The sequence below is a fragment of the Caretta caretta genome, chromosome 3, assembly GCF_965140235.1.
Source record: "Caretta caretta isolate rCarCar2 chromosome 3, rCarCar1.hap1, whole genome shotgun sequence".
Lineage (NCBI taxonomy): Eukaryota > Metazoa > Chordata > Testudines > Cheloniidae > Caretta > Caretta caretta.
In genome coordinates, this window is record NC_134208.1 from 126,799,935 (window position 1) to 126,826,698 (window position 26,764).

At 41.7% G+C, this 26,764-nt stretch overlaps 1 protein-coding gene across 13 annotated transcripts in view; it reads right to left on the reverse strand.

Annotated features, from left to right (window-relative positions):
* Window positions 1-26,764, reverse strand: part of LOC125633970 (uncharacterized) — a 127,456-nt gene that overhangs the window by 51,908 nt on the left and 48,784 nt on the right. For 11 of the 13 annotated variants that reach the window (XR_007355742.2, XR_007355741.2, XM_075126853.1 and 8 more), the window contains one exon: window positions 2,726-2,812. The exons of the other annotated variants lie outside the window; for them this stretch is intronic. Coding sequence is in view for 9 of the 11 variants with exons in the window: in XM_075126853.1 (XP_074982954.1) it covers window positions 2,726-2,812 (87 nt within the window). In the remaining 2 variants the exon portion in view is untranslated. The remainder of the gene's footprint in view (window positions 1-2,725; window positions 2,813-26,764) is intronic. 13 annotated transcript variants of the gene reach the window in all.

Here is a 26,764-nt window from a genome sequence, read left to right on the forward strand (position 1 = left end):
AAAGTGAATACAGAACTTACTATTCTGAATTCTTATGTGCAACAAAGCCAAATATAAAATTATCAAATAATGGGCCAACTCCTGTACTGGTTAATGCAGTGCATATGAGCAGAGAAGCCTTCTGATGTGCCCTTTACATTGGAGAAGCTGCTAGTGTGGACAGAATTCCTCAGTGATCCACTGGGATATAAAACTACAGTGGGACAGATCTTACTGCTCCACTAAGAAAGGCCAAAGCCCGCTTCCTCCCCCTGCATCATAGCGTATGTGCTAGCTCAGTGGTTTTCAACCTGTGGGGTCCGCAGACTATGTGTAAGATTTCTAAAGGGGTCCGACCTCCATTTGAAAGTTTTTAGAGGTTCACAACTGAAAAATGGTTGAAAACCTCTGTGCTAGCTAATGGTGATGAGGTCTAGACACAGTCCATTTTATTTTTTCAGATTATGTCCCCTTGGAGTTGTGCTGAATGGGCTGTTGCATTAGGTAAGAGTACATTCCATCAGAGAAGCGTACACTGTACAGGTATCCTGCCTAGCTGCTTGTACAGGGGAAGTGGTTCTTTGTATCTTCTATCCCCACCCATACCCCATCACTGTAGAACAAGGGGTTAAACCCTGGAACTTTAAATCTAAATCCTGTTCCTTTAATACTGGAGAAACTTCCTGGAAATCACACCAATTTAAAGATTCAGTGTCCAATAAAGATTCTCTCCAAATGGCACAGTTAGCATGTGATGATGCCATGAAGATCCTTCAACTGTAAAGTGTAGGCACATTTGTATTTTATGTCATTATAATCAGTATGCAAGTGGCAAATGTATGAAATGGAGTTGAAATAGACTTAAGTGGAGATCCTGGAATTTAATTTATTTTCTCTCTCTGGGATTTATAAAAAAAAACACCTCAGGAGCCCACCAGCTATGCCATTGTTCACACCCTAATTCAGCTCTTCTCAAACCAGTTCAAACAATCACTTTCTGTTTAAAAAGAAATACTTGTGGCACCTTAGAGACTAACCAATTTATTTGAGCATGAGCTTTCGTGAGCTACAGCTCACTTCATCGGATGCATGCTGTGGAAACTGCAGCAGACTTTATATACACAGAGAATATGAAACAATACCTCCTCCCACCCCGCAGGACAGTGGGGTGGGAGGAGGTATTGTTTCATATTCTCTGTGTGTATATAAAGTCTGCTGCAGTTTCCACGGTATGCATCCGATGAAGTGAGCTGTAGCTCACGAAAGCTCATGCTCAAATAAATTGGTTAGTCTCTAAGGTGCCACAAGTACTCCTTTTCTTTTTGCGAATACAGACTAACACGGCTGTTACTCTGAAACCTGTTTAAAAATAGATGTCAGTATTAAGCACTGGGAGGTGTGGACGGATGACTTCAGTTGCTTCCCCCCACCCCCACCCCCAAGCAGAGGGCATAAGACTAAAATTTGCATATATCTAAAATAAATGAATAAAATGACGAAAAATAAAATCACAGGACTTCAATTCCTTTTTCAATCATTCAATCTCAACAGAAAATACTCTTTGCATTTTCACATGTAGCTTCATGTTATTTTCCTCAGTCAGTCAGTCAGTCAGCAAAAGAGCTACACTAAACCAATTTGCCATCCATTCTGGCTGTCACATGGGAAAGCACTGGCCACAAATAAATCAAGGATCACAAGGACAAAATGCATAACATTACATGGAAATCTAACCCCCTTCCAATCAATTTGCTCCATATCACAGAACATTGACACCTTGACTGAAATAAACAAAACGTTAAGAAATCTAACATATCACCACTGCATAGATGGCTTCCAAACTTAATTTTATCACTAAGAAATTGATCCAATCCCCTGTGGCTATACACTGTTTCCCCATATAAAAATATATATACATATACTAAAGTGAAAAATCTGCATTTGAGAAAGAACTTCTAGATATGCAGATTAAGGGTTGGTTCCTAAAGAGAGGCATAGATAAGATGCATTTTCTCAAGGGTCTGTGAGTTGCTGTTTAGGGTCCATTTGTAATTCAAAAAAAAAAAAAAATCATTGTAGGAAGAGCAGATGACTCAGGAGAATGAGACTGGGATCTTTTCACTAGTTCTAATTCTACCCCAAGTCAATTGTGACTAAAATCAGTTACTCTTCATCAGCTGTTCTGTGGCCTCTTTTAAATTAGTAACAAGAAAAGGAGTACTTGTGGCACCTTAGAGACTAACCAACTTATTTGTTAGTAGTTTCAATCCTTTTCCTAGTGTGTAAGGGTCCATGTTACAGCTGGCACTATCCAGCACTCTTATGGGTGGTCTCAACGGGGAGGCCAAGGACTGAATGGGAATGGGGTTTGAAATATTTTGTCTTCTGCTGATCAAGTCTCCTTGGGTCAAGAGTGAAGGTATATTTGTGCGCAGTGTGGGAAAGCCCAAATTTCTGCAATCTGTACCTGCTCAGTTGATAATCAGAGGTTTTTAGTGTGCAAGGTTTTCAGCCTGGCACCTTTCAGAAGCATTAAACAGAGATTTGTGGGTGATGGTGGAAATTGTAGGCAAATGGCATTCTTAGAAAAAAAAATAGAGAAAATATTATGCATTCATTTAATATATCTAAACAGAGGTTTAGATTAGAAACAATTGCTCCAAATCCTTAAAAAAACAATATTCATAACGTTTGCTAAAACAATTCAGAAGCAATACTGAGAGCAAATCGAACTCTTGCAGCATACCAGGTAATTACTGGACTGTGGAATAGACTTGAGGTACTTAGCATCGTGAGACAATTTGCAGTAGGGCACTTGATGTCCAGGGATACACTTAAAAGAAAGATAAAGTTTTGGTCAGTATTTTTTTTCCAGTAGCTGGGAAACAAAGCACAAAACAAATGACAAGTAAACACTCAGCCACAGGAAGCCATTAACAACAGTGGGCACCAATTAGGACCCAGCAGGTATTCCTAACACCGCCTGGTGCTCTAGCTCCGCCTCAAATGCTTTGACATAACACTCACAAACTTAGGCTTAGGAAACAACAGGCTGTTTCATTTACTCAGCAATTTGTAGCCACATATTCCTGCTGATAGGCCCATAAACCTGTTTGTAGTCTTCTTCTGTTTCCCTTCAAGTTTGTGTCATTAGAAACTGCAATTACTGTCTGCCCAAAGGAGCATACTTTTGAGGACATAAAATAAAATGAAGATACTGTGATCCCCTCTTTCTTTCTCTTGTCTCCTATTTCCATCCTCTCTTCTGCTGAGAAATGTAAAATCCAATGGCTGATTTAAGGAAAATCTATTAATGAAGAATATTTTTGCTAGTTTCCTCTTCTCTCCACATGGACTTTGTTTTAAAAGCAAAAAACAAAACAGAATTTTCAAAAAGCACAACTTTTTTTTAAAAAGGGGAAGTAAATGATTATTCTCAAAATTAAGCCATGGCCTTAATTACAAAGCATTTGCACAACAAAACAAAATACACCTTTTCCCCCCGCAATCACAACCAAAAAAACAATCAGTAAAGTAGATGTAATTATAAAATGTTTGCATTAATTATAAAGATATTTTGCATTTCTATAGCATCTTCCATCCAAGAAACTCCAAAGAATCATCCAATCCCTTGAAAAACATTTATGAATTAAGCCTCACACAATGCCCCTGTGATAGAGGTAAATAAGATTACCGAAAATATAAGATGTAATCAATTTTTACTCTTGGGTCACAAGTCTTCAAAATAAGACCTCATCTTCACTGCTTTTAAAAAAAATGTATTTTTTTTTTTTACCTTGGAACAGCTAATGTGTGTGAATTATCCTGAGGCAAAAACACTGTGAAGACCAGGAACTTTAGTTTTACCATAAGGTAATCTCATGGAGGTAACCCCTGGAGGGGGTATAGCACTGTGTACTTTGCCTCATTTGCCTGATGGTAAAACTCAAGTGCCTGGTCTTCAGTGTGTTTTCACCTCAGGATAGCTTGTGCATGCTAGTTACCCCAAGGTTAAAAACAAAACAAAAAACACCCCTTTCACACACACACCCCAGACTATTTTTTTTTAAGCAGGAAAGACAAGGCTTAAGAGAGACTGGGAACTGCCAAAGCTATTGTGTCTGATTCTGTCCTAAATTGTGCCAAGAATCAAGAGGGATTCTCTGGGAATTACACTATTGCAAAACCAGTGAGAGATCAGAATCCGGCTGAGTTTTGAGGACTCTTCCTAGCATGCATCATGGTATATTCTGACCCCGTGAAGTAGGTGAAACAACCTACTGATGCCACTTTGTTGTCCTTTTTTTTTTTCACCACTCGCTGACAGTAAGTTAATAAACACATCATCATCAATTAAAGTCACATAATTTCTTGATGCTTTCTTCATAACTTAGTTAATTCATCTAGACTTCATTAACAGGCCAAAAAAACAAAAAATTAAGAGGAACATAAGTGGAATAAAGAGGTGACTATAGTCTGAAATAATTTTGAACTCCCCAAGTCATTCAGATCCTATGATGCCTTAGGATAGGATTCTGTCTTTGTCTTTAGTTTCCTGCATTTTTTTCCTCTCTTTTTCAGGAAATCGAATCTGCAATAATCAACAGATTAGCAAGTCAGCTTCCAACACTGCCTCACATTAAACCACCTGTCCAAGTTCCTTGTGGCATTTCTAGCCAGCTACTCACTTCAGGGAGCCCATTGCCAGTTTTTATGAAAGTTTGCAACTCTAGCCTCTCAGAGCTCTATAGGTACAGTCCCCCTACCTGATGGCTGCAGGAGGCTTGGAACCAAAAAGCCCCAGTAAAATGTGACTAGCAGCAACAGTGGGGACAAGTCTGCAACAGAGCTTCAAGGTTTCATGTAAAATGGATTTGGAAAGAACATCTAGATGCCTTGGGTCTTACAGTGCAACCAGCGTAAATGGATACATAGTATACAGATGCTCTTCAAGCTTCCCACCACTTGGCCACCCGAGAAGGATAAATCACTCAATACCTCAGAATCCCAGTTCGTGCTGATGGCTCACTGTGTCCGATGACTACTTGATGGAATGTAGCCGGCAGGCTTCCAAGCACTGATGTAATGTAAGAGGGCCCATGCATCGTTGAGGTGCTACTTCTCTGCATGCTGGGCATTAGTGAGGTGTTGACACCACTGCACTGCAGGTCAGCACCTTAGGAAGGCCTTGCTGCCACAGGTGCAAAGAGAGACAACAGAAGGAACATGGGCACTAAATTGTCAGAGCCTCAGTGGTGTACCAAGAAGGCCTCGCTCCTTTGCCTCCCTGTGCACCTAAGCACAGAGCCAGGAGAGTCTTTGCAGCTGCCAAGGCTCCTAGTGAATAAAAGAGTTCCTTCCAGCACATCAGGGAGCTGCACTGAGGAGCCTTTGTGGTGCCCAGACTGACACATGGAAGCAGAGGAATTCAGTAGCTGGAATTTGAGTTACTGACCCCCTCCAGGCATTGAAATGGTACTGTCACTTGGAAACACAGGCAGATGCTTTGCAGGTGGGGAAATTGAGGATGGAGAAATTGAAGTAATTTGTCCACAGTCAGAGAGAACTTCTATAGCAGGGCAAGAAATAGAACCCAGAGCTCTTGATACCTGGCTCTGTACCTAACCACAAGCACCATCATCCTCCCTTACTTTATACCCACCGTGGGCAAAGCTATAGTATAGGGTGACCAGATAGCAAATATGAAAAATCAGGATGGGGGTGGGGTAATAGGTGCCTATGTAAGACAAAGCTCCGAATATCGGGACTGTCCCTATAAAAATTGGGACATCTGGTCACCATACTATAGTATGACTTTATGCAAGCGTGTTTTCCTTCTTAGGACTACTTACTCCTCTTCCAGTTGTCTTAAATAAGCCCTGTGTAAAACCCTCTGATGTCCGTTTTACAAACTGCAGTGAAATCTAGCAGCAAGAAAAAAAGCCTCATTGCATGCATGCTTCCTTGTTGTGCACAAATATTTCAGCTCTGTCTTGATATTCTCAAAAAGGATTTTTGGGTTGCACCATATAACCGACAGCTGGGGATGCAGTCTTACTTCACCGCACAGGGATTTATGTACACAACTCCTGTTAACACAGTGTCTGCGCGTGCACATGTGCACACACAGAACTCATAGAACTGTGGGACTGGAAGGGACCTCTAGACATCATCTAGTATAGCCCCCTGCACTGAAGCAGGATTAAATACACTATAATTATTATAGCTGTTTGGTGCAGGATACATCAAACCTCTAAGGTGCCCGCAGCGTTCCAGGTGTACCGCGAATTGGAGGGAAGAACTGTTGTAGGCACTTCAGCAACTAGATCTTGTAGGCACTACAGTAACCACTCGCACACCTGGTTCAGTGAAATGATATTTTATTAGGGCTGGGAGGAAAGAGAAAGACTGCAGATACCCTCGGTACAGAGTCTTAAACAATTAAAGTTCAAGTGAGCCATAGGGGTTCTTGTTTGGGTCCCTGGGGCAGCCCAGTCAAGAATCAGGGCTCTTCAGGTCTAGTGCCAGGTGTGCCCTCTCTTATCCAGTCACTATCCCACCAAATAGGACCTTGTAGGTTTCCAGGCCAGGCTTCAAGTATCTCATTGGGACCCCAGTGCACCATCATTCACAACACTACCTAGACCTTCACTGATGGGGATTCCTTAGGTAACATATCCCAGCACCCAACTATCCCTATAGTTAGAAAGTATTTCCGAATATTTAATCTAAACCTCCTTTGCTTCAAATTAAGACAATTACTTCTTGTCCTGCAGGTTAGATCTTTTATGCAGTGAAAGACACTTCTGAAAATCCCAGCCTATATAATGTTATATAAAGTAGAAGACTATAAGGAATTAAATGCACACACAATACAAATGCACAGAGATACACACACATACTTATGAGATATTTTCTTTATATTCATGAAGGAATTCAAAATTTAAATTCCTCACCGAAGAGAGATGTACAGTCTCAACTATACCATCCGTTATACCTTTGTTTGACTCCTCTTAACTGCTATAATTTTTTCTTCTAACCCCTCTTTTGTTTGCTACCTCATTTCATCTGACATTATACTATCAATTTACTATATTACACGGATGGTTTTTCTCTTTAGTTCTCTTTATTTTCAGTGCTGCAAGCTTTTTGGTTAGATTTAGTTTACAACAATATATTTATTATACAATATGTCCCTAGCGAAAAAATAAATTAACAATTGCCTCATTGTTTGGAATAACGAATTCAACAATACTTCACCTTTGTTATTAAAGCAGCAAGAGTTATTTCTCCCTCTCCATGTCTATGAAGCAAATGTAAGAAAATCCTCCCACAAAAACATAATCCAGAACAAACAAAAAAACACCCAAACCATTGGGAAACTAAAAATCTTCTACCTCTTTAAATGCAGAAACTGTTTTATACCACTATTACTTACATTAGTGTGTGATGTTTAAAATTAATACTCATTTTGGGTCCAATCCTGCCATTCTTACTCAGACAAAACTCCCACTGCAGTCAGCAGGAGGGTTAAGGATTCCAGGGCTGTGCCATTGATACACACAATCTATATAATAATATTGAACATTCAGAACTTCAATAAAAAGCAAGCAGAGCGCTCAATCCTTCATAAACCAAACGTATGACATCACCTGTTGAATACGTGACTATGACCCAAAATGAAGTACACACACCCAAAACCAGATTGAGAAAGGGACGATAATGAGGGTTTTGTTTTTTTTTCTTCTATAGACTTCCATTATCTTTTGATTCAGGACTTTCACTTCTGATGTTAATTATTTGCAAGCAGGAAAAAATACAGAGGTGACACCAGGTTAGCATCAGATGAAATTAGATGTGGATCTGAAATCAGATGTGCCTTGTAAATATTTACCTTTGAGAGGAATGGAAGAAAGAAAGATGTAAACTTAAGACCCAGCCTTCAGTCATGTTTCTGTGCCTAAGTGAGGCAGTTTATGTTATACAGACGCTCCCGGGGTTACTCAAGACCCGACTTAAGCAAATCTGCACTTACAGAAAAAGTTCCGTAAAGCTAGAAATAGGAGGTTTGGGTTTTGGGGTTTTTTTTTTGGCATAACGGTTGGGTACACGTTTCCAACTTACACAGAATTGAGTTACGCAAGGCGTTCTAGAACGGAACGATTGTGTAAGTCGGGGAGAGTCTGTACCTGCAATCACAGTGTTTTCATCCAAGGCAGAGTGGCTTAAATTATTAAAGGTATAAAGCCTCATTATCACACAGTACCCTACATATATGTGTCATTGGCACTTTAACCACATTTGTAGCCCCTGTCATGCCAATAGTTATTGAAATTCAAATTGTTAAGGACAGGAGCAAAAAGTCATAATTTACTCATCAATTCATCACAGCCTAACCCAGCCTTATCTTAGCTTTATGCTCCCCTCCAGTAATGTGAGCAGAGAGAAAGACTGGGCAGACAAGGCTGTAAAAGAGAGAAAGCGAGCGTGAGCACATGTGCAACAGTTCTGCAGCATGATTCCTAATGAACCTCGCTCATAGAAACTCACAGGATTGGGGATCTGAAGGCAAAGAGTGGCATACAAAGAGTAGAACCAAGCAGCAGCTGCATTCTGTGCATGGTCACCTCCAGATCCCATGTATAACTTATGTAAAGTCACAAAAAGCCTTAAGGTCTTGGTTCACAAAAGCATTGAACCCATCAGTACAAAAGCACATGTTTAAATGATTTGCTGAATCAGGGCTTATCTTTGAAGGGTTCTCACTCTCTCGCTTGTACAGTACCAGCAGCACCAGGAGGTAGCCAATGGCCAAAACTGCTCCCTAAAAGCTATCTTGTGGGGGAGGGGCCACTTTGCAGATCATCATCAGGCTCGCCCTGAAAAGACTCTAGGATCTGTGAGGCTGAGAGCAAGCCCCCCCCTGCAGCCTCTCAAATTTGTGTCCACCAAGGGGAGCATTAGAAGGAAACTCCATGAGGATCTCTGCCCCCCTCCTACAGGTTTCTCCACAAGAGGGTAAGACATGGCCAAAGACGTGGCCCAAAGTTTGTGTATTAATTAATTTGTTTAAAATAAAAAGATACAGAGATTGCAGATGGACATTTTGAGCTGATCCTATGTTAATGCATTATATAAACTAATCATTGGATTGAAGGTCAAATACTGTTTCAATAGGCTGCTAACTATTTTTTCCATCAATATTATGGATTCAATAGATCATGCACTTAATATTGCCTCATGCACACAGTAGATGCTTTCAAAAGCATTGAAATTAGCACAGAGTGGGATGCACCTTATTCCACAGAACTATTGCCATCTATTGTGTCAACAAGTATTTAGGGAGTCCTTAATCTGCAAAGCACTGACAAAATAATCTAACAAATGTGTTTCAAAGCATGTTTATGAAGCCTCTAATCCATTAATCAGTGGATGTGTGGATTAATTCCGCATACTAAGAATTCTTATGAAATTTCTGATGAAAAATAAAGTTCATTTGTAAGTGCAGAAAACCTGGACATTTAACAATTTTCTTAACTCTTCAAAAGGCACTAACTGCCTGAAAAAAATTCTTTAATACGAGAATTTTTTTTACATCCGATTAAAACTGTGGGGGTAGGGGGAGCTTAATTTTGGTTTTAAAATTCTTTGTTTGACTACAGCCACTATCTAAAATTTGTTTATTCTCCCTCCCAATAAAAACAACCAACAAACCACACACACACACGGGCAAAAATTGGGGATTGGCCCTGCTTTGAGCAGAGGGTTGGACTAGATGACCTCCTGAGGTCCCTTCCAACCCTGATATTCTATGATTCACAGGCTATCCTTATGTGTGCTAAAGTTCAACTCAGAGAGCATTTCTAACACAACAGTATAACAGTGAACACAGGAGTTCATAACAGAAATGTTGAAATAATTTACACTAAAACATCTATGCAGATGTGGTCTCCTATAATTATTAGTATATTCTTATGCAGACGATCTGTGTTTTCCATGAATTTTCATTCTCTGTTTGTTTTCATATTAACCTTATACATTTTGCAGTGCAGAAATATACCCATTTTAATAAATATTTAAGAAGCTATTCATTTTAAGAATGGAAAAATTAACATAATGCCTATTTTTACAATTTGGGACCCCAACGCGACAACATCTGAGAACATAAGACTTGCACTGATCTCTCTAGGAGTGGCATAGGGTGGGGTAAAGTGGGGGTCTATATTTTCCACTCAGTGTATGTAGAAATGTATGGCTTTCATTCACATTAACACTGAGTGGGAAATAGTCACACGAAGCCCCAATCACTGATGTGTGAATAGAACCCATAATATAAAGCATTAGCATAGTTTTACAAATCTGAATGACAATTTAGTAATTGGATGCAGTGACTTTCCATGGGTTTTTAGGCACATTGGCATGGCAGCATGGGGGAGATAGAACAGAAACAGTCTTGACTGCCTCAGTACAGTGGATAAACAAAGGACATCAGTCTGCAGAGCCATTCATCCAACACTTTCACCAGCAGTTAATTCACTAAAATTAGAAAAAAGGTAAGAAGCCACCACAAGATTCCAGAAACTTTGGACAACATTTATGGCTTAAAAAAAGCTAGAAATTGTTTTTTAAAAAGAAAAATAGATTTATTTAAATGCACAGATTGTTTATTTTTATTTAATAAATATTAAAACCTTAGTTCCCTTAACTAAGTGAAATTCTCATATACCATTATGCTGCAAAATTATTCCCTCAATTATTTTCCGACTCCTTAAGAATACAGGGATGGACCTACACTTTGCTGGGCAATATGCAAAATGACATATACCTATGCTCACATCATCTTGCATGCAAACCCCATTGAGGCAACAGTGAATCTCTGCTCCCAACACCCCTCTCCACATAGTTCCATAGCTTGCAGTGATTCATATATGGGGGCCAAGTAGCCATGATTGGATTCAGAGAGCAACTTTTCAAATGAGTTTTGAGAGAGAGGGGAATTCATTCTCTTCTGCAGCCAGCCAGCAGAGTCAAATTGCATCATAGAACAAGAAATCTGATAGCGAGCGGACTGGCAGATCAGAGAAGTATATGCGTAGTGAGTGTAGGGCCCCAAGAAGGGAAGAGGCCCTATGTGGCCTGACAAGGCTAAGGCTGGCCTTAAGAAAATACATATATGACTAATTCTACAGACCTGCAGAGTCCTCACTCAGGAAAAATACCATTTGAGTGGGAACTTTCCTGTTAAGGAATGAAGGCATGGGATTATTAGTGAATTAGAACAGCATTTCCATCAGTTCCAGTTGCTAAATGCTTCAGATATTTCAGGTAATATCTTTACACTAATATTTTAATTGATTTGCACAGGCATAAACATGACCGTGCGCGTCAATAAATGCAATCTAAAATTGTTGTGCTCTTCGAGTACAGCCAGCTCTGAATATCACAACTGCAAAACAGAATCATCCATGAACAACTGTACAAAGGAAAGCAGGATGAATACAAAAACACTTCCAGAAACAACCTCCATGGAAGAAGGTACTTTAGATATACAGGGAATGAGTGCAGCATAAATACAGGCAGGTTACGCAGATAGAAAACAATATAAAACTGACAGAACACTATTTGCAATTTTTTAAAATGTATTCGCAAAAAGAAAAGGAGGACTTGTGGCACCTTAGAGGCTAACAAATTTATTAGAGTATAAGCTTTCATCAGCTACAGCTCACTTCATCGGATGCATTTTCCACTGAATGCATCCGATGAAGTGAGCTGTAGCTCACGAAAGCTTATGCTCAAATAAATGTGTTAGTCTCTAAGGTGCCACATGTCCTCCTTTTCTTTTTGCGAATAGAGACTAACACGGCTGCTACTCTGAAACCTGTTAAAATGTATTGTTAATTTTAAAAAGGGCTGTTAATCACGTTCCAAATTGGTTCTCTTCTCATTGAAAAAAATTAATTATGCAGTCATCAGATGGTCACTGTATGTGACTTTACAACTATTACAGGCCTTGCCTAGACACAAACTTGCACTGGTTTAACTACAAGTGTATTTTAAAATTGATTCAGGCTTCTCTGCACTAGAGACCTTACAGCAGCACAGCTGTACCAATGCAGCTGCGCCGCTGTAAGATCTCTCATGTAGCTCCCTCCCCTAACATAGTGCTGTTCACACTACCATTTATGTCAGCGAATCCCATATAGCTTGGTGGGGTGTTGTTTTTCACACCCCTGAGCGCTGTGCACACTACCACTTATGCAAGCAAAACTTATGTCGCTCAGGGGTAGTGTAGACATGACCCCAGTTAAAGTGAGGCAGACCACTGTGTAGATGCTCTTATTTTAGTTTAAGAGTGGCTTTTATGGATTTAGCTTAAATTAATTGGTTACTAACTTAGGCTAGAAAGAAATAAGCCGTTCCTAAATTGAAGTGTCTACATACGGTTTTTCACTGCAGTACCTAAATAAGTTTTAAATTAAATTGTTGTAATTTTCCTATGTAAATAAGCCATTAGACTCTCCGAAACAAAACTTGCTACTGCAGTCGGGCATATAAACAAAACAAGTTATCCAACTGAAATTTCTTTAAAATTCCTTTCTTATTCATACTTATGGGTGTTGGGTGTATGCATACTTTGTCACAGCAACAATTCATTATTTCTTTTTCATTTGAAAAAAGATCTGAAGTGTTGCACTTTAAGATAAATGGTTTTGTTATACAAGTCAAAGTTAAGATTCAGAACATTATGATTAAAGTAGTTTCTTTCCTCTCAGTGGCTATGTGGCTGAAAACATAGTTCCCTGCAGTATTCTCCTGTTAAATGTGGAGAAGTGTTTCCTTTAGAAGAGGAAATTCTCTTAAGGAAGTTGTTTTAAGATAAATAAAAGTTCAGGATGAAGCCAGCAAAAGGTGTGAAGGATTTCTCTTTGATTTCCCAATTTGTGTATTTGGGCTCAGACACAGACTACATTTTATGCACATATTAATAGGATGCTAATAAGGCTACAACTCTACTTTAACATGGACCTGTAGAGACAGCCTGATATGTGGCACCAAAATATATTAACCTTCTTAAGAAGAAACATTTTGTTCCTTTCTTGCAAAAGAGGGAATCAGATCACGCCTTTTTAATTTTGAGTTGAGGAAGTCTTGCAAACGCAGCCTATGAAGTTATTTTGATGTTAAGACTGTTTAGCAATGTCACTGACCAGTTAAAATGGTGTTTGAACATCAAGAGAAAGGAACCAGGTCTGTCTAGAATAAACTTTAGTAGTATATTCTCTTTATCAGTATCATTGTGGACAAGGAAAAGTGCCTAAATTAGGAAACAGGTTTCAGAGTGGTAGCCCTGTTAGTCTGTATCAGCAAAAATAAAATAAAATAAAAAAAGAATGGAGGAATACTTGTGGTACCTTGGAGACTAACAAATTTATTTGGGCATAAGCTTTCATGAGCTTATGCCCAAATAAATTTGTTAAATTAGGAAAACCACTTATATCAAAGAGGTCATAAAAACAACACATCAAAATAATGCAGCACTGAAGCTCACAGAACTGTATTTAAATGTTTGCTGAGATCTCAGGGAAAACTTTGGAAAACATTTGATTTAAAGACAATTCTGCTTATGTTTTCTAGATTTCTCTTCCCTTTGGTTGTTTTCTTATAATTCCCTGGGAAATTCACATGAAACCAGGCCTTTGTTCCTCAACAGTTCATTTTATCCTGGCTGGTTACTTCTCAGCTAATAATGCCAATATCTTCTCTTTGGTGACATTATAATCATTTCTACAAAGCCAAAGGTCATGTCACAAAGACAGGATTTTAACATTAAGTAAGGGAATAAACAGAGGGAGTAGATGAAATCTTCAGAAACAAAGATCTTGTTTTCATGCATTTTTCCCTAGCAATACAAACAAAGGAAAGAAAGTCCCAGAGAATATACATCCAGTTTTGCAGTCGTCCAAGAACAGAACTCAGAAACTATATTTAGAGGTACACTGATAATTTAAAAATCATACACTGTTAACAATGTTTTTACCTGTGATATGAACACCCACTTAGATTAGTAAAACTGAAAGATTTTTACAAATCAAAATAGCTTTTTACCATTTACCATTTTACCATTACTGTTTATCTTTTTCATAATTCAACCACCAAAAAATGGAAATCAATTAAGCCAGTTTCACTTTGGCTTATACTCAGTCTCATTTCTCAGATTCTCAGACACTGCAAGGAAAGCATTTATTGCTTTAAAACAAAACAACCTCCCCCCCCCCCCCCCCACAAAATCATGATTCCATTGGAGTTTAAAAGAAAAAACATGGAAAAACATTATTCGTGGGGTTAGACTATTCATACAAAACCTAACTACTGGATCACATTTACTTCATTAAAACACGAGTAACATTTTCAAATGAACCTAAGTGATTTAGGCACTTTTGAAAATTTTACCTAGTACCAACTGAGCTGATTTCTAACATGGTCTAACCTGGCTAGACATCATGGATGAGGCCAAATGGTGTTAGAACTGTGTTTAAAATGCTGCCCCAGGCCCCCCCCCCCCCCCCGTGCTACTAGGGACCTAAATTAGAAGACCTCTGCCCCTCCCCCCCCAAATAAAAGGGTTCTTACATTTTTTCCTATTCACGTTGGCTGGCAAAATCTCGTTAAAGTACAGCAAAAATAGAACAGTATTTAAAATTAGACCTTAATTCATGTGTTAGCTCCATCTATAAAGGATTTAAAAGAAAATTATTGTTCACTGTTTTTCTACTGTGGTAGCCCTAAGAGCCCTAGACACATACACAGCCCCACTGTGCACTATACAACACAGAACAATGTTTTCCAAAGTTCTCCAGAAAACATCAGTAATTCTAAGATTGTGTCCAAGTCTCCATCTACACTATTAAAATAACCACATAACTGAACCATTAGACAAACCATTGCATTAAACAACTATTAAAAATTAAATGTAATAGTTAAACTGTGGGTTAAACTGGGTTAAAATAGACAGAGGAAAACCATGTTATAAACATGTTTTTGTTTAAGCATCTCTCAAAATGAGAACAGTTCTCTAACATGGTTAAAATATGGCTAGAGTACAGTCATGTTATGTTTACTTTTAAGCATTGTTATTTCTGAAGTGCAGATGACAGCTAAGCTTCCTTAATAAAAACTTATTTTCCATGGAAAAAGGAGTTCACTTCAGCCATTAGTTACCTCTAAAGCCAAAACCTGCCATGTTGCGTTTTGGTATTTTTGTTTTTTAAACAATTTTAAAAAAATTAAAATAGTTCTTAAATTTATGGAGTTGCTAAATGGTTTAATACTTCAAGATTGAATGGCAAATTAGTCAAAACGTACTGAGCCTCTGCATGCTCATCTAATCCCCCTCAAACAAGCAAAGAGGATTGGATTGAAATGCCCCATCTAGTATTATAGTGAAGATGGATATACACAATACTGTTAATCACTTCCTACACCAAGCTGCTTTTAAACCTCATTGGTTAGTCCCACCTGTTGCTAGCAAGGGAACTTCTATAAATGACTCCTGCTTTGAAAACTCCTGTATGCGGTTCTTGTGTAGCAGCCACCAGTTTCTCTTGCTGAGAGAAAAGGGAAGGTGCTATACTGCACATTCAGGGAATCCCAAAGCACTTCACAAAGTAAAGTTTTATGATTTATGCGTCAGTGCTATGACTGGGCCAGTCATGGCAGTGGTCAGACTACAGAACAGGGAAGAGTCAACCAAATCTGAGGCATCCTGCAAATCTATTCTAGGTTCCCCAGCTGGACAGCCCAAGATTCAGTGTCGGCCTTCTTCTCCCCAACTGCAATGCATGGCATCAGAGTGAGTCTGGGGGATTAGGTCATAGGCACACTAGAGTGTGCCTTTGTGAAAGAATTTAAGGGACAGCAGGAGAAGGGGAACCTGTGAAATACTTCAGCCAGGGCCACGCTAAAAGGGGAGACATCTCAACTCCCCTGGAACAATCAAGTTACACTCTAGAGCTCAGTCAATAAAAAGCAGCCCCATCGCTGGCACTATACACCAGCGGCAGTGAAGCACAAACAAGTCACATCACACCAGCATCTCAGCCTGTCCTTGGTGGAGTGGAGATCCCCCAGGATGCAGGACCTCCATCATCGAAACTATCTTTCAAGAGAATACTAAACTGCATCTCTCTAGCCCTTCAGACAATAACCCCAGTGTCCTGGCCAATATCCCTAAAGAAGGTCCTAAACCAAATGTAACCTACTATGAATGTAAAATTATGAAAAGACAGTTACCTTTTCTGCAACTGGTGTTCTTCGAGATGTGTTGCTCATGTCTATTCCACAATAGGTGTGTGTGCTCGCCACGTGCACCGGTGCTGGAAGTTTTTTCCTTAGCAGTACCTGTGGAGGGGGGCAGCACTCCCTGCGACCCCTGGAGTGGCACCGGCATGGTGTGGTATAAGGGGAGCTCCGCACTCCCCCCACCCTCAATTCCTTCTTGCCAGACAACTCCGACAGAGGGAAGGAGGGTGGGATGTGGAATAGACATGAGCAACACATCTCAAAGAACACCAGTCACGGAAAAGGTAACTGTCTTTTCTTCTTTGAGTGATTGCTCATGTGTATTCCACAATAGGTGATTCCAAGCTATATCTGTTGGAGGTGGGTAGGAGGTCATAAATTCCCGGGACGGAGTACGGCCCTGCCAAACCTGGCGTCATCCCTGGTTTGGGAGACGATCGCATAGTATGAGGTGAACGTGTGAACCTAAGACCACGTAGCGGCCCTACAAATGTCCTGGATGGGGACATGGGCCACGTATAAGGTTGAGGGCAGCGTACCAGTCCCCGGGGTCCGGGGAGGGGATGATAGAGGCCAGTGAGACCATGCAGAACTTGAGCCTCACCATGAACTGGTTTAGATCCCGCAGGTCCAGGATGGGCCTGAGTCTTCCTTTGGCCTTTAGTCGTGACCACGCTGGGAGGAAAGCACACAACCAATTGTAGAAGGGAAGCTTCATTAAGGAGGGGGGGATTCCAGAGGAAAACTGGCAGGGCGCCTCCGTCAAAACCTCCTTTTTCCCGACTGTTTGCCCTTGGAGGACCCAGGTTGCGGGGCAGGCCGCAACTGCCTCTAAGGGCGCCTTTTATAGACCCTCAACATGCGATAGGCTGCCTCATACTTCGGCTGGGGGGCCTGAGCGGGAGACTGCTGCGGCCTAAACTTAGATTTGGCCAGAGCCGGGACATAGAGACCCAGAGTCTGGAGGGTCGCATGGGGGTCCTTCATGTCATGTAGCTTTGTATCCATTTGCTCCGCAAACAGAGCTTTGCCGTCAAACTGAGATCCTGCATGGCAGCCTGTGCTCCACTGGGCAGCCCGGACAGCAGTAGCCACAACGCCCTTCTCATGGACAGCGCCAAGGCCATGGACCGTGCTGCCGTGTCTGCCGCATACGAAGCTGCTTGCAGGGATGCTCTGACAGACGCTGTACCCTCCTCCACCAGCGCCTTGAATGCTTTCTTATCACGCTCCTGGATGGAATGCTCGAACTAGGGCAGGGAACCCCACAAATTGAATTCGTACCTGCCCAGGAGTGCCTGTGGTTTGCCACCCGCAATTAAAAACTCGAGGGAGACTAAAGCCTTCTCCCGAAAGAGTCGAGCTTTTGCGATTCTTTATTTTTCGGGGTAGGGGCTGGTTGGCCCTGCCGCTCCCTGTGGTTGATGACTCAACCACCAGGGAGTTGGGTGCCAGGTGGGCGTAGAGGTACTCGTGCCCTTTAGTGGGTACAAAGTACGTGCGTTCTGCCTTCTTAGAGATGGGGGCCAGCAAGCCGGTGTTTGCCACAAGACATTTGAAATTTTTGCCACTCCTTTGTGGAGGGGCAAAGCTACCCTGCCCGGTGCCGAAGAGGAGAGCACGTTGAACAGGGAGTCTGAGGGTTCCTTCAACTCCTCTACCTGGAGGTGGAGGTTTGATCCCTTTCACAGATTCATAGATATTTAGGTCAGAAGGGACCAAGATGATCATCTAGTCTGACCTCCTGCACAATGCAGGCCACAGAATTTCACCCACCATTCCTGCAAAAAACCTCACACCTATATCTGTGCTATTGAAGTCCTCAAATCGCAGTTTAAAGACTTCAAGGAGCAGAGAATCCTCCAGCAAGTGACCCATGCCCCATGCTACAGAGGAAGGCAAAAAACCTCCAGGGCCTCTTCCAATCTGCCCTGGAGGAAAATTCCTTCCCGACCCCAAATATGGCGATCAGCTAAACCCTGAGCATATGGGCAAGATTCACCAGCCAGATACTACAGAAAATTCTTTCCTGGGTAACTCAGATCCCACCCCATCTAATATCCCATCACAGGCCATTGGGCCTATTTACCATGAATATTTAATTACCAAAACCATGTTATCCCATCATACCATCTCCTCCATAAACTTATCGAGTTTAATCTTAAAGCCAGACAGATCTTTTGCCCCCACTGCTTCCCTTGGAAGGCTATTCCAAAACTTCGCTCCTCTGATGGTTAGAAACCTTCGTCTAATTTCTAGTCTAAATTTCCTGGTGGCCAGTTTATATCCATTTGTTCTTGTGTCCACATTGCTACTGAGCTTAAATAATTCCTCTCCCTCTTCCTCTCTGGTATTTATCCCTCTGATATATTTATAGAGAGCAATCATATCTCCCCTCAACCTTCTTTTAGTTAGGCTAAACAAGTTTTTGATGGGCCCTAAAGTCCTCCTGCGGGACACATCCGGGGAGGGCAAGGAGGCCGGCACGGTGCTCTTGGTGTCCGCCGGCACCGGAGGATGCACCACTTGGTCAGACTCCGGGCAAGGTGCCGAGGACGTATGTCCCACCTACCCCCTTCTCGGAGGTCTGGAGAGGGAGGCCGACGGTGCCTCTGGGGCGAGTGGGCTCCCACCGGGGGCTGTGTCGGGGCCACGGTGCCCACTGGTACCATTGGGCCGGCCACGGGGTCCGGGGCCACTGCAGCCTGGCTGGCCTGTCCCATAGAAGGGCGACTATAAGCGGAGGCCGGGCTGACGAACAACCTGCCGCTGTATGGGGTCTGGGAGGAACAGTGGGGCCGGGAGTGACGTCGCCCATGGGACTGCGATCTTGATGCGGAGGACCAGTACCGTCTGTAGCTGCTGCTCCGCGATCGGCTCCGAGGGGCAGACCTGTGACTGCGAGGTGCCGGTGATCGATGCCCTGGGCTGCGGAGGCAATGCCTTGGAGGACTCTTGGAGTGGGATTCTGAGTGGGAACAGCATCGATGTCCGTGCCATGACTGGCCATGGTAATCCCTATGAGATGAGGACCTCTGGCAACATCTGCTTCGGTCTCGTTGGTACTCACTCCGTGACACGGAGTGGTGCCGAGAGTTTCGGTCGGACGGCACCCATCCAGACAGTCTAGTGGGAGTTGAGGGCGATTCACGCGGACTACGCCCTGAACTGTCGCTGGGCAACGAACGGCGTTGGGAACGTTCCCTGGAATGAGACCGGTGCTGAGCTGGGGGTGACTGCGGAGAACCCAGCGGTGGCTTGCTCCTGCAGCATGGTGCTGACGCTGGTGGCGCTCCTGGTACCAGCATGGACATGACGTCCCAGGCCACCTACAGGGCCTCCCGTGTTTCCGAAGCAGCCGGGCTACTCCACTCTAGTGAGTTGGAGGCCTAGAGGCCGGAGGGAATCGAGGACTGCCCGACATGGGTCTAGTCTCTGCCCCTGGTTTCCCTCGGTGCCGCTGCAAAGAAGGCGTTTCCTTTGCCTTCTTGTGCCCCGTGTATGGGGAGCGGTGCCGACTGGTCGAAGGCACCGGAAGGTCGCCGCCCACCGATGCTGTGGTGCCCGGTGCCGACTCAGAACGGTGCACCGGAGTAGGGGTCAGCACCAACTCCATCAGAATAGCTTGGAGCCTAATCTCTCAGTCCGAGGTGTAAATGACTTGCAAATCTTGCAAGGATCGCTGATATGGGTTTCTCCCAAACAGCGTAAACTGTCTGCGGGTGGGTCACTCCTTGGCATAGATCGCCTACAAGTGTCACATGACTTAAAACCCGGGGTGCAGGGCATGCCCCGGTCCGGGCACTCTAACTAACTGAACAGCTAACTAACTACAGATACTAGCACTGAACGAACAAAAAGTTCTGGGGACGAGCTACAGCAAAGCTGGAGCAGAGCAGTTCCGATGCACCTTCACGGGTGGCAAGAAGGAACTGAGGGTGGGGGGAGTGCGCAGCTCCCCTTATACCACACCATGGAGGAGCCACTCCAGGGGTTGCTGGGGTGTTCCCCCTATGGGTACTGCTAGGGGGAAAACTTCTGGCACCGGTGCACTAGCGAGTATGCACACCTATTGTGGAATACACATGAGCAATCACTCGAAGAAGAATGCCCAGTTTCCCCCAAAGGTTTGCCAGCTATTCAAGTGAACCTAAGCAGAGTTTCAAGTGAGCGTCTCCCCCCCCCCCCACACACACACACAAATTGTGTGTGTGAACCATGCAAAACTCATTGGTTTCAGTCAAGTTTGTTTTGAATTTGGGGTCATTAGAGCGCCAAGTGAAACTTCAGGGATGTGAAGTTCAAACCGTGTGAACCAGAACTAGCAAGTCTGGCATAGCTCTACTTCTAGAGCGCAAGGCTCTCTCCTAGTTGCTGTTAGTGAGTGCATAGTGTGTGCCATACCTGCTCACCTAATCCCATCTGACTGCTTTGTGGGATACTTTTAAAACCATTAGATGCCTAAAGGAAGAACATACTTGTCTTTAGAATAAAAGTTCTTCTCCTGTTTCTCTCATCCCTTCCTTCCCCACACCAGTCCCACTTTACACTTCACTTCCCTCTCTCACTTCCCTCAGCTCCCTAACTTCTCTTGCCCCAACTCTCATTCCAACAGCGCCAGAACAGGTTCCTCTGAGCCTCACATTCCCTACCTGCCAAGCTCTTCAGCGGCTCCCATAAACTCCGGGGAAACGGACCAGTCTGATGCAGAAGAACAGTTTTGCACTGACTGGTGTCCTAATGGTAAAATGGTCCACATGGCTCCTTCTAATCCCATTGGAGTAGGGATTGCTCCTGCAGTCAGGACTCTTCTCACTAGGCCTAGCGCCTGACTCAGCAGCTATAAACATGCTTCACCAGCAGACTTGGTAGTGTGAGAAATACCATAGGAAGCTTGGAAGCAGTCTTGCCAATAATCATGTCCTTTTCAGGATAATTGTGTCAATCATAAATTATATGAAAGACACTCAGATCTGTATGGCTGGCAAGTAATGGCAGGGTTGCTACTCTTTAGTTTATTCACGCTGGGCAGAGGCACATGTTTAGTGATAACTTTGTTTTTATTCCCACCATCAAAATACTTGTTTTAGATAGGGTGACCAGATGTCCTGTTTTTATAGGGATAGTCCCATTTTTGGGGACTTTTTTTTTTTAATGTAGGGGCCTATTACCCACTACCCCTGTCCTGTTTTCTCACAGTTGCTATCTGGTCACCCTAGTTTTAGAGCAAGATCTGGGACCAGAGGAAGAGTACCTAAATCATCTCCCTTATGGAAACAGCCTGTATATTTCAAACAAGATGACATCAGTATGATTTATAAAAAAACAAACAAAACAAAACAAAAAAACCCCAACCAAAAACAAAAAAACCCAAACACCTGTGAATTTAAAGAGAAAATTAAGTCCTTTCTATTACCTATGGCTAGAAAACTGCTACCAAAACTATTTCTGAGAGAATATTTTTAATGAAAAATCATAAGGAAAATTGGTCCAATTTTTCATTCAACACTACTTTCCATAGATGTTTTAAACCAACATAGAGGACTGACTAGAAAGCTACATTCCTACTATACAACTCTACAGACTGATTTAAAATGGCTACAGAAAAGTTATCATTCTTTATGGATTGCAATAGACTTTCCATATGGGCAGACTCTCCCATAGTTTTTGTTTTTAACTTGGTTGTATTATCTCTTTTTGGAAGGTAAAAATTCAACAGCACTGTCAGAACTAAGCTAATGATCGATGCTTCCTGAAATGGTAGCCATCTTGTAAATTGGGAAGGAACCATTTCATTCAACCTGCCAAAGCCCAAACATGAGAGAGACCAAGTTGGGCTTAATAGACTCAAAATAAGGGACATATGATTATTAGGGCTGTCAATGATGAAAAAAATTAATTGAGCTGTTAAAAAATAATATCCAAAAATATTTAAACAAATAGTATTCTGTTTTCTATATTTTCAAATATATTGATTTCAATTACAATACAGAATACGAAGTGTACAGTGCTCACTTTATATTTATTTTTATTACAAATATTTGCATTGTAAACAACAAAAGAAATAGTATTTTTATTTCACCTAGTACAAGTACTGTAGTACAATTTCTTTATCATGAAAGTTGAACTTACAAATGTAGGATTATGTACATAAAAATAACTGCATTCAAAAATAAAACAATGTAAAAACTTTAGAGCCTACAAGTGCAGTCAATCCTACTTTTTGTTCATCCAATTGCTCAAACAAGTTTGTTTACATTTGTGGAGATAATGCTGCCCGCTTCTTGTTTCAATGTCACCTGAAGGTGAGAACAGGCGTTTGCATGGCATTGTTGTAGCCAGTGTCACAAGATATTTACGTGTCAGATGCGATAAAGATTCTTATGTCCCTTCATGCTTCAACCACCATTCCAGAGGACATGCGTCCATGCTGATGACGGGTTCTGCTCGATAACGATCCAAAGCAGTACAGACCGACGCATGTTCATTTTCATCATTTGAGTCAGATGCCACCAGCAGAAGATTGATTTTCTTTTTTGGTGGTTCTGGGTTCTGTAGTTTCCGCATCAGAGTGTTGCTCTTTTAAGACTTCTGAAAGCATGCTCCACACCTTGCCCCCTCCGATTTTGGAAGGCACTTCAGATTCTTAAATTTTGGGTTGAGGACTGTAGTTATCTTTAGAAATCTCACACTGGTACCTGCTTTGCATTTTGTCAAATCTGCAGTGAAAGTGTTCTTAAAATGAACATGTGCTGGGTCATCATAAAAGACCGCTATAACATGAAATATATGGCAGAATGCATGTGAAACAGAACAGAAGACATACAATTCTCCCCCCGCAAAAGAGTTCAGTCACAAATTTAATTAACACATTATTTATTTAATGAGCATCATCAGCATGGAAGCATGTCCTCTGGAATGGTGGCCGAAGAATGAAGGGGCATACGAATGTTTAGCATATCTGGCGCATAAATACTGTACCTTGCAATGCTGGCTAAAAAAGTGCCACGCGAACGCCTGTTCTCACTTTCAGATGACATTGTAAATAAAAAGCAGAAGGTATTATCTCCCATAAATGTAAACAAACATGTTTCTCTTAGCGATTGGCTAAACAAGAAATAGGGCTGAGTGGATTTGTAGGCTCTAAAGTTTTACATTGTTTTGTTTTTGAGTGCAGTTATGTAACAAAAATATTTCTACATTTGTAAGTTGCACTTTCATGATAAAGAATTGCACTGCAGTACTTGTATGCTGTGAATGGAAAAATATTTCTTTTATCATTTTTACAGTAAAAAGAAAAGGAGTACTTGTGGCACCTTAGAGACTAACCAATTTATTTGAGCATAAGCTTTCGTGAGCTACAGCTCACTTCATCGGATGCAATTTTTTATTAATAAAAATAATAAAGTGAACACTGTACACTTTGTATTCTGTGTTGTAATTGAAATCAATATTTTGAAAATGTAAAACACATCCAAAATATTTAATAAATTTCAATTGGTATTCTATTAATAGTTTAATAGTGCAATTAAAACTGTAATTAGTCCAGATTAATTTTTTTTTAGTTAATGGCGTGAGTTAACTGCGATTAATCGAAAGCCCTAAAGATTATCTATTCAGGAAGCTGGAAGGATGGTGGGGAAGGATAGCTCAGTGGTTTGAGCATTGGCCTGCTAAACTCAGGGTTGTGAGTTCAATCCTTGAGGGGGCCTTTGGGATCTGGGGCAAAAATCGGGGATTGGTCCTGCTTTAAGCAGGGGGTTGGACTAGATGACCTCCTGAGGTCCCTTCCAACCCTGATGTTCTATGATTCTATGAAAGGACGCAGGATTCACTGCTTTAGTATAAATCACTTCAGTTTCATGATTTTTCATTGCTGATAAATGAGCGCTGGGGTCAAAGGAAGGAAATAACAAAAATAATAAGACCAAAGTCTCTGGCCTATTGTGGAAAAACTCCACTGAAGTCACTGGCACTGTGCCCATTGACACTAGCAGAGAATTTGGACCTCAATATGACAACCTGTTACAGGAAAATCTAAGCCTCTGATTAAATAGTTTAAATTGCTCAGAATATTTCTGTAACAGTGTCATGTGCTCCTGTAAGAATGGTTGCAATTTCATAAACATGTCTGTTTTATTGTCTCCAGATAGTCTTGAAAGAACAGTAGCGTAAATTCCCACACACAGTTTTAACCTGTTAACACCAAACGGACCTAATACAAGCACCATCTAATGAAGCTTGTGATCATGCAGTTACGGAGGGTGGCGGGGGGGACCTCACTGCTGCCTGCTTGTTTTGACTTCAACTTGGTAGGGACCCTATGCATAAATAATGCTACAAGTTCACATGCAACAATAAAACATTGTATTTCCTAGCATAGCATTGTCACTTGGTTTCAGTTTTTTGGGATCCCAGTTTCACCAGTACACTCCCACATCCTGCTAGTAGGATAATTCAGCTATCCTGAAAATTATTATTAAATTATATTTTATTGCAATGGTGCCTCAGGACCCCAATCATAAACCAGGATCCCACTGTGCTAGGATCTTGCAAGCACACAAGCACACAAGAGACAGTCCCTGCCCAGTGCACTGTCATCACAGCACAACACAATTTGCACATCATCATGTGTTACAACACGTGAAATAACAGGCTAGACTGTGGACCCCTTACTGATAAAAGAAGCAGGTATGTCTACACTGTGTTTTAAAACCCTCAGTAGTGAGTCTCAGAGCTCGCACTACAGCAGTAAACCGCTGTGGAGACATTTGGGCTCTGGCTAGAGTTTGGGCTCTAAAGCCCAGGGAGGAAGGTGGGTTTCAGAGCCTGATTCATCAGTGCAGGATAAACAGCTGCTCAAAAATGCTCTTTCTACAATTCTTCTTCCCCATCTAGCTTCTGAGGGATTACCAAGATCCAGAACTCACTTGCCACCCCAGTTTCACTTTCTCAGCTTGACATGCAACCTTGAGAAATAAACTGGTCTTCTGTTTAAGGCAGCAGTGTTCTCTAGTGCTTAAGGTGAAAATGACATGCTCAGCAGTGAAGATTCAGGGGGATAGCTACTATTTATTTATTTTTAAAATCAGAAGAGGAATGTAAGTCCTCCCAACAACCTCTCACAGATCCACAAGCACTGCTGATGGGGACTCCAGGAAAGAAGCCCCATTAGCAATGAGTGGGTAGCAAATTCCCAGTATCCACATCTGGGGAGCTGCAACCTATGGAAACTGGTTTTTGTGGACCAGCTGTGATTTCTAGGCATTGCAACAGAATTCTGCCTAGTTTCAAAGTCTAGTTAAATTTGCTAATTGACAAAAATGTCTTTAGCTCTCACATGTACAAACCCAAGTGTTTAAATGCAAAGACATGAATACTTAACGATATTGTAAATCTTACATTAACAAAACACACAGCACAATCTCTGCTGGCATAACTGATTTGAATTTAATAGAAGCTGTTGGGTCCTCAACACTTTTGAAAGACAGGCCATTTATGTAGGTGCCTAAGCAAGTGTTGAGGACCCAACATACATAGCCTTTAAAGTCATCTGCAAAGGAAAGACCACTGGGTTTGTACTGCATAAGCAGGTGTTTACTTTAACACACAGTCCACAAATAAGGCAAAGTCCAAAATGACCACTCTTTCTGGGGTTTGGATTTGTTGGATTATTGTTGATTTTTTATTATCCCTCAGTATTACATCATAGGGATTTTTTTTTAAAGTCTTTGCAACATACAAGATCTTTAAGCATAAGAAAACTGCTGTCTAAAATGTATCCCCTTGAGTTACCAATAAATCTTGAGCACAAACAGACGCTATAGGTTTGGGTTGTCAGATGTTGTGTTAAACCATCTGCAGAACTGAATTTTAGGTGCTCAAATGTTATAAAGAAGCAAAAAAAAAAAAAAAGTTGCACATAACCTACAAAGGATAAGAAATGTGCGTACCTTTAATGACTACGTGAGGGCCTGAAAAGTGATTTTATTGGTTCACATGCATTGTCCTCTTTTCTTTTGAATGACTTTGGAAATGAGAGAGAGTACTTAACAGTAACTGTTGCTCTTCAAAAGTCACCTCCATGCATTCATAGTACACGCCCGCCTTCCCCTCTGTTTTGGAATCCTATATAATGTCAGGACTCCACAGGTAGGGAGGCGCATTCCCTTTGCAGAATAGGGCAAGAAGTTCAACTTCACGCAAGATCTCTTTTGCGCAATCCTCCCCCCATCAACACACACAGCTTTTCAAGGCAGTTCCACAGCTCAACACCAAGAACACAATATCCCACAAGTGCGAATGCACAGAGGCAATTCTCAAAGAAGAGTAAGTCACACACAGATATTACATTTCCCAGTGATCCCAAAAATTTACGCATCTCTCTCAAGTCTTCCAGCATCATAAGGGACCATCCTCCTCATTTCAGTTTACATCTGTTTTATTTCAGGTGTCATAGGAGAGCAAGGAGATCATTTGTTTTTTC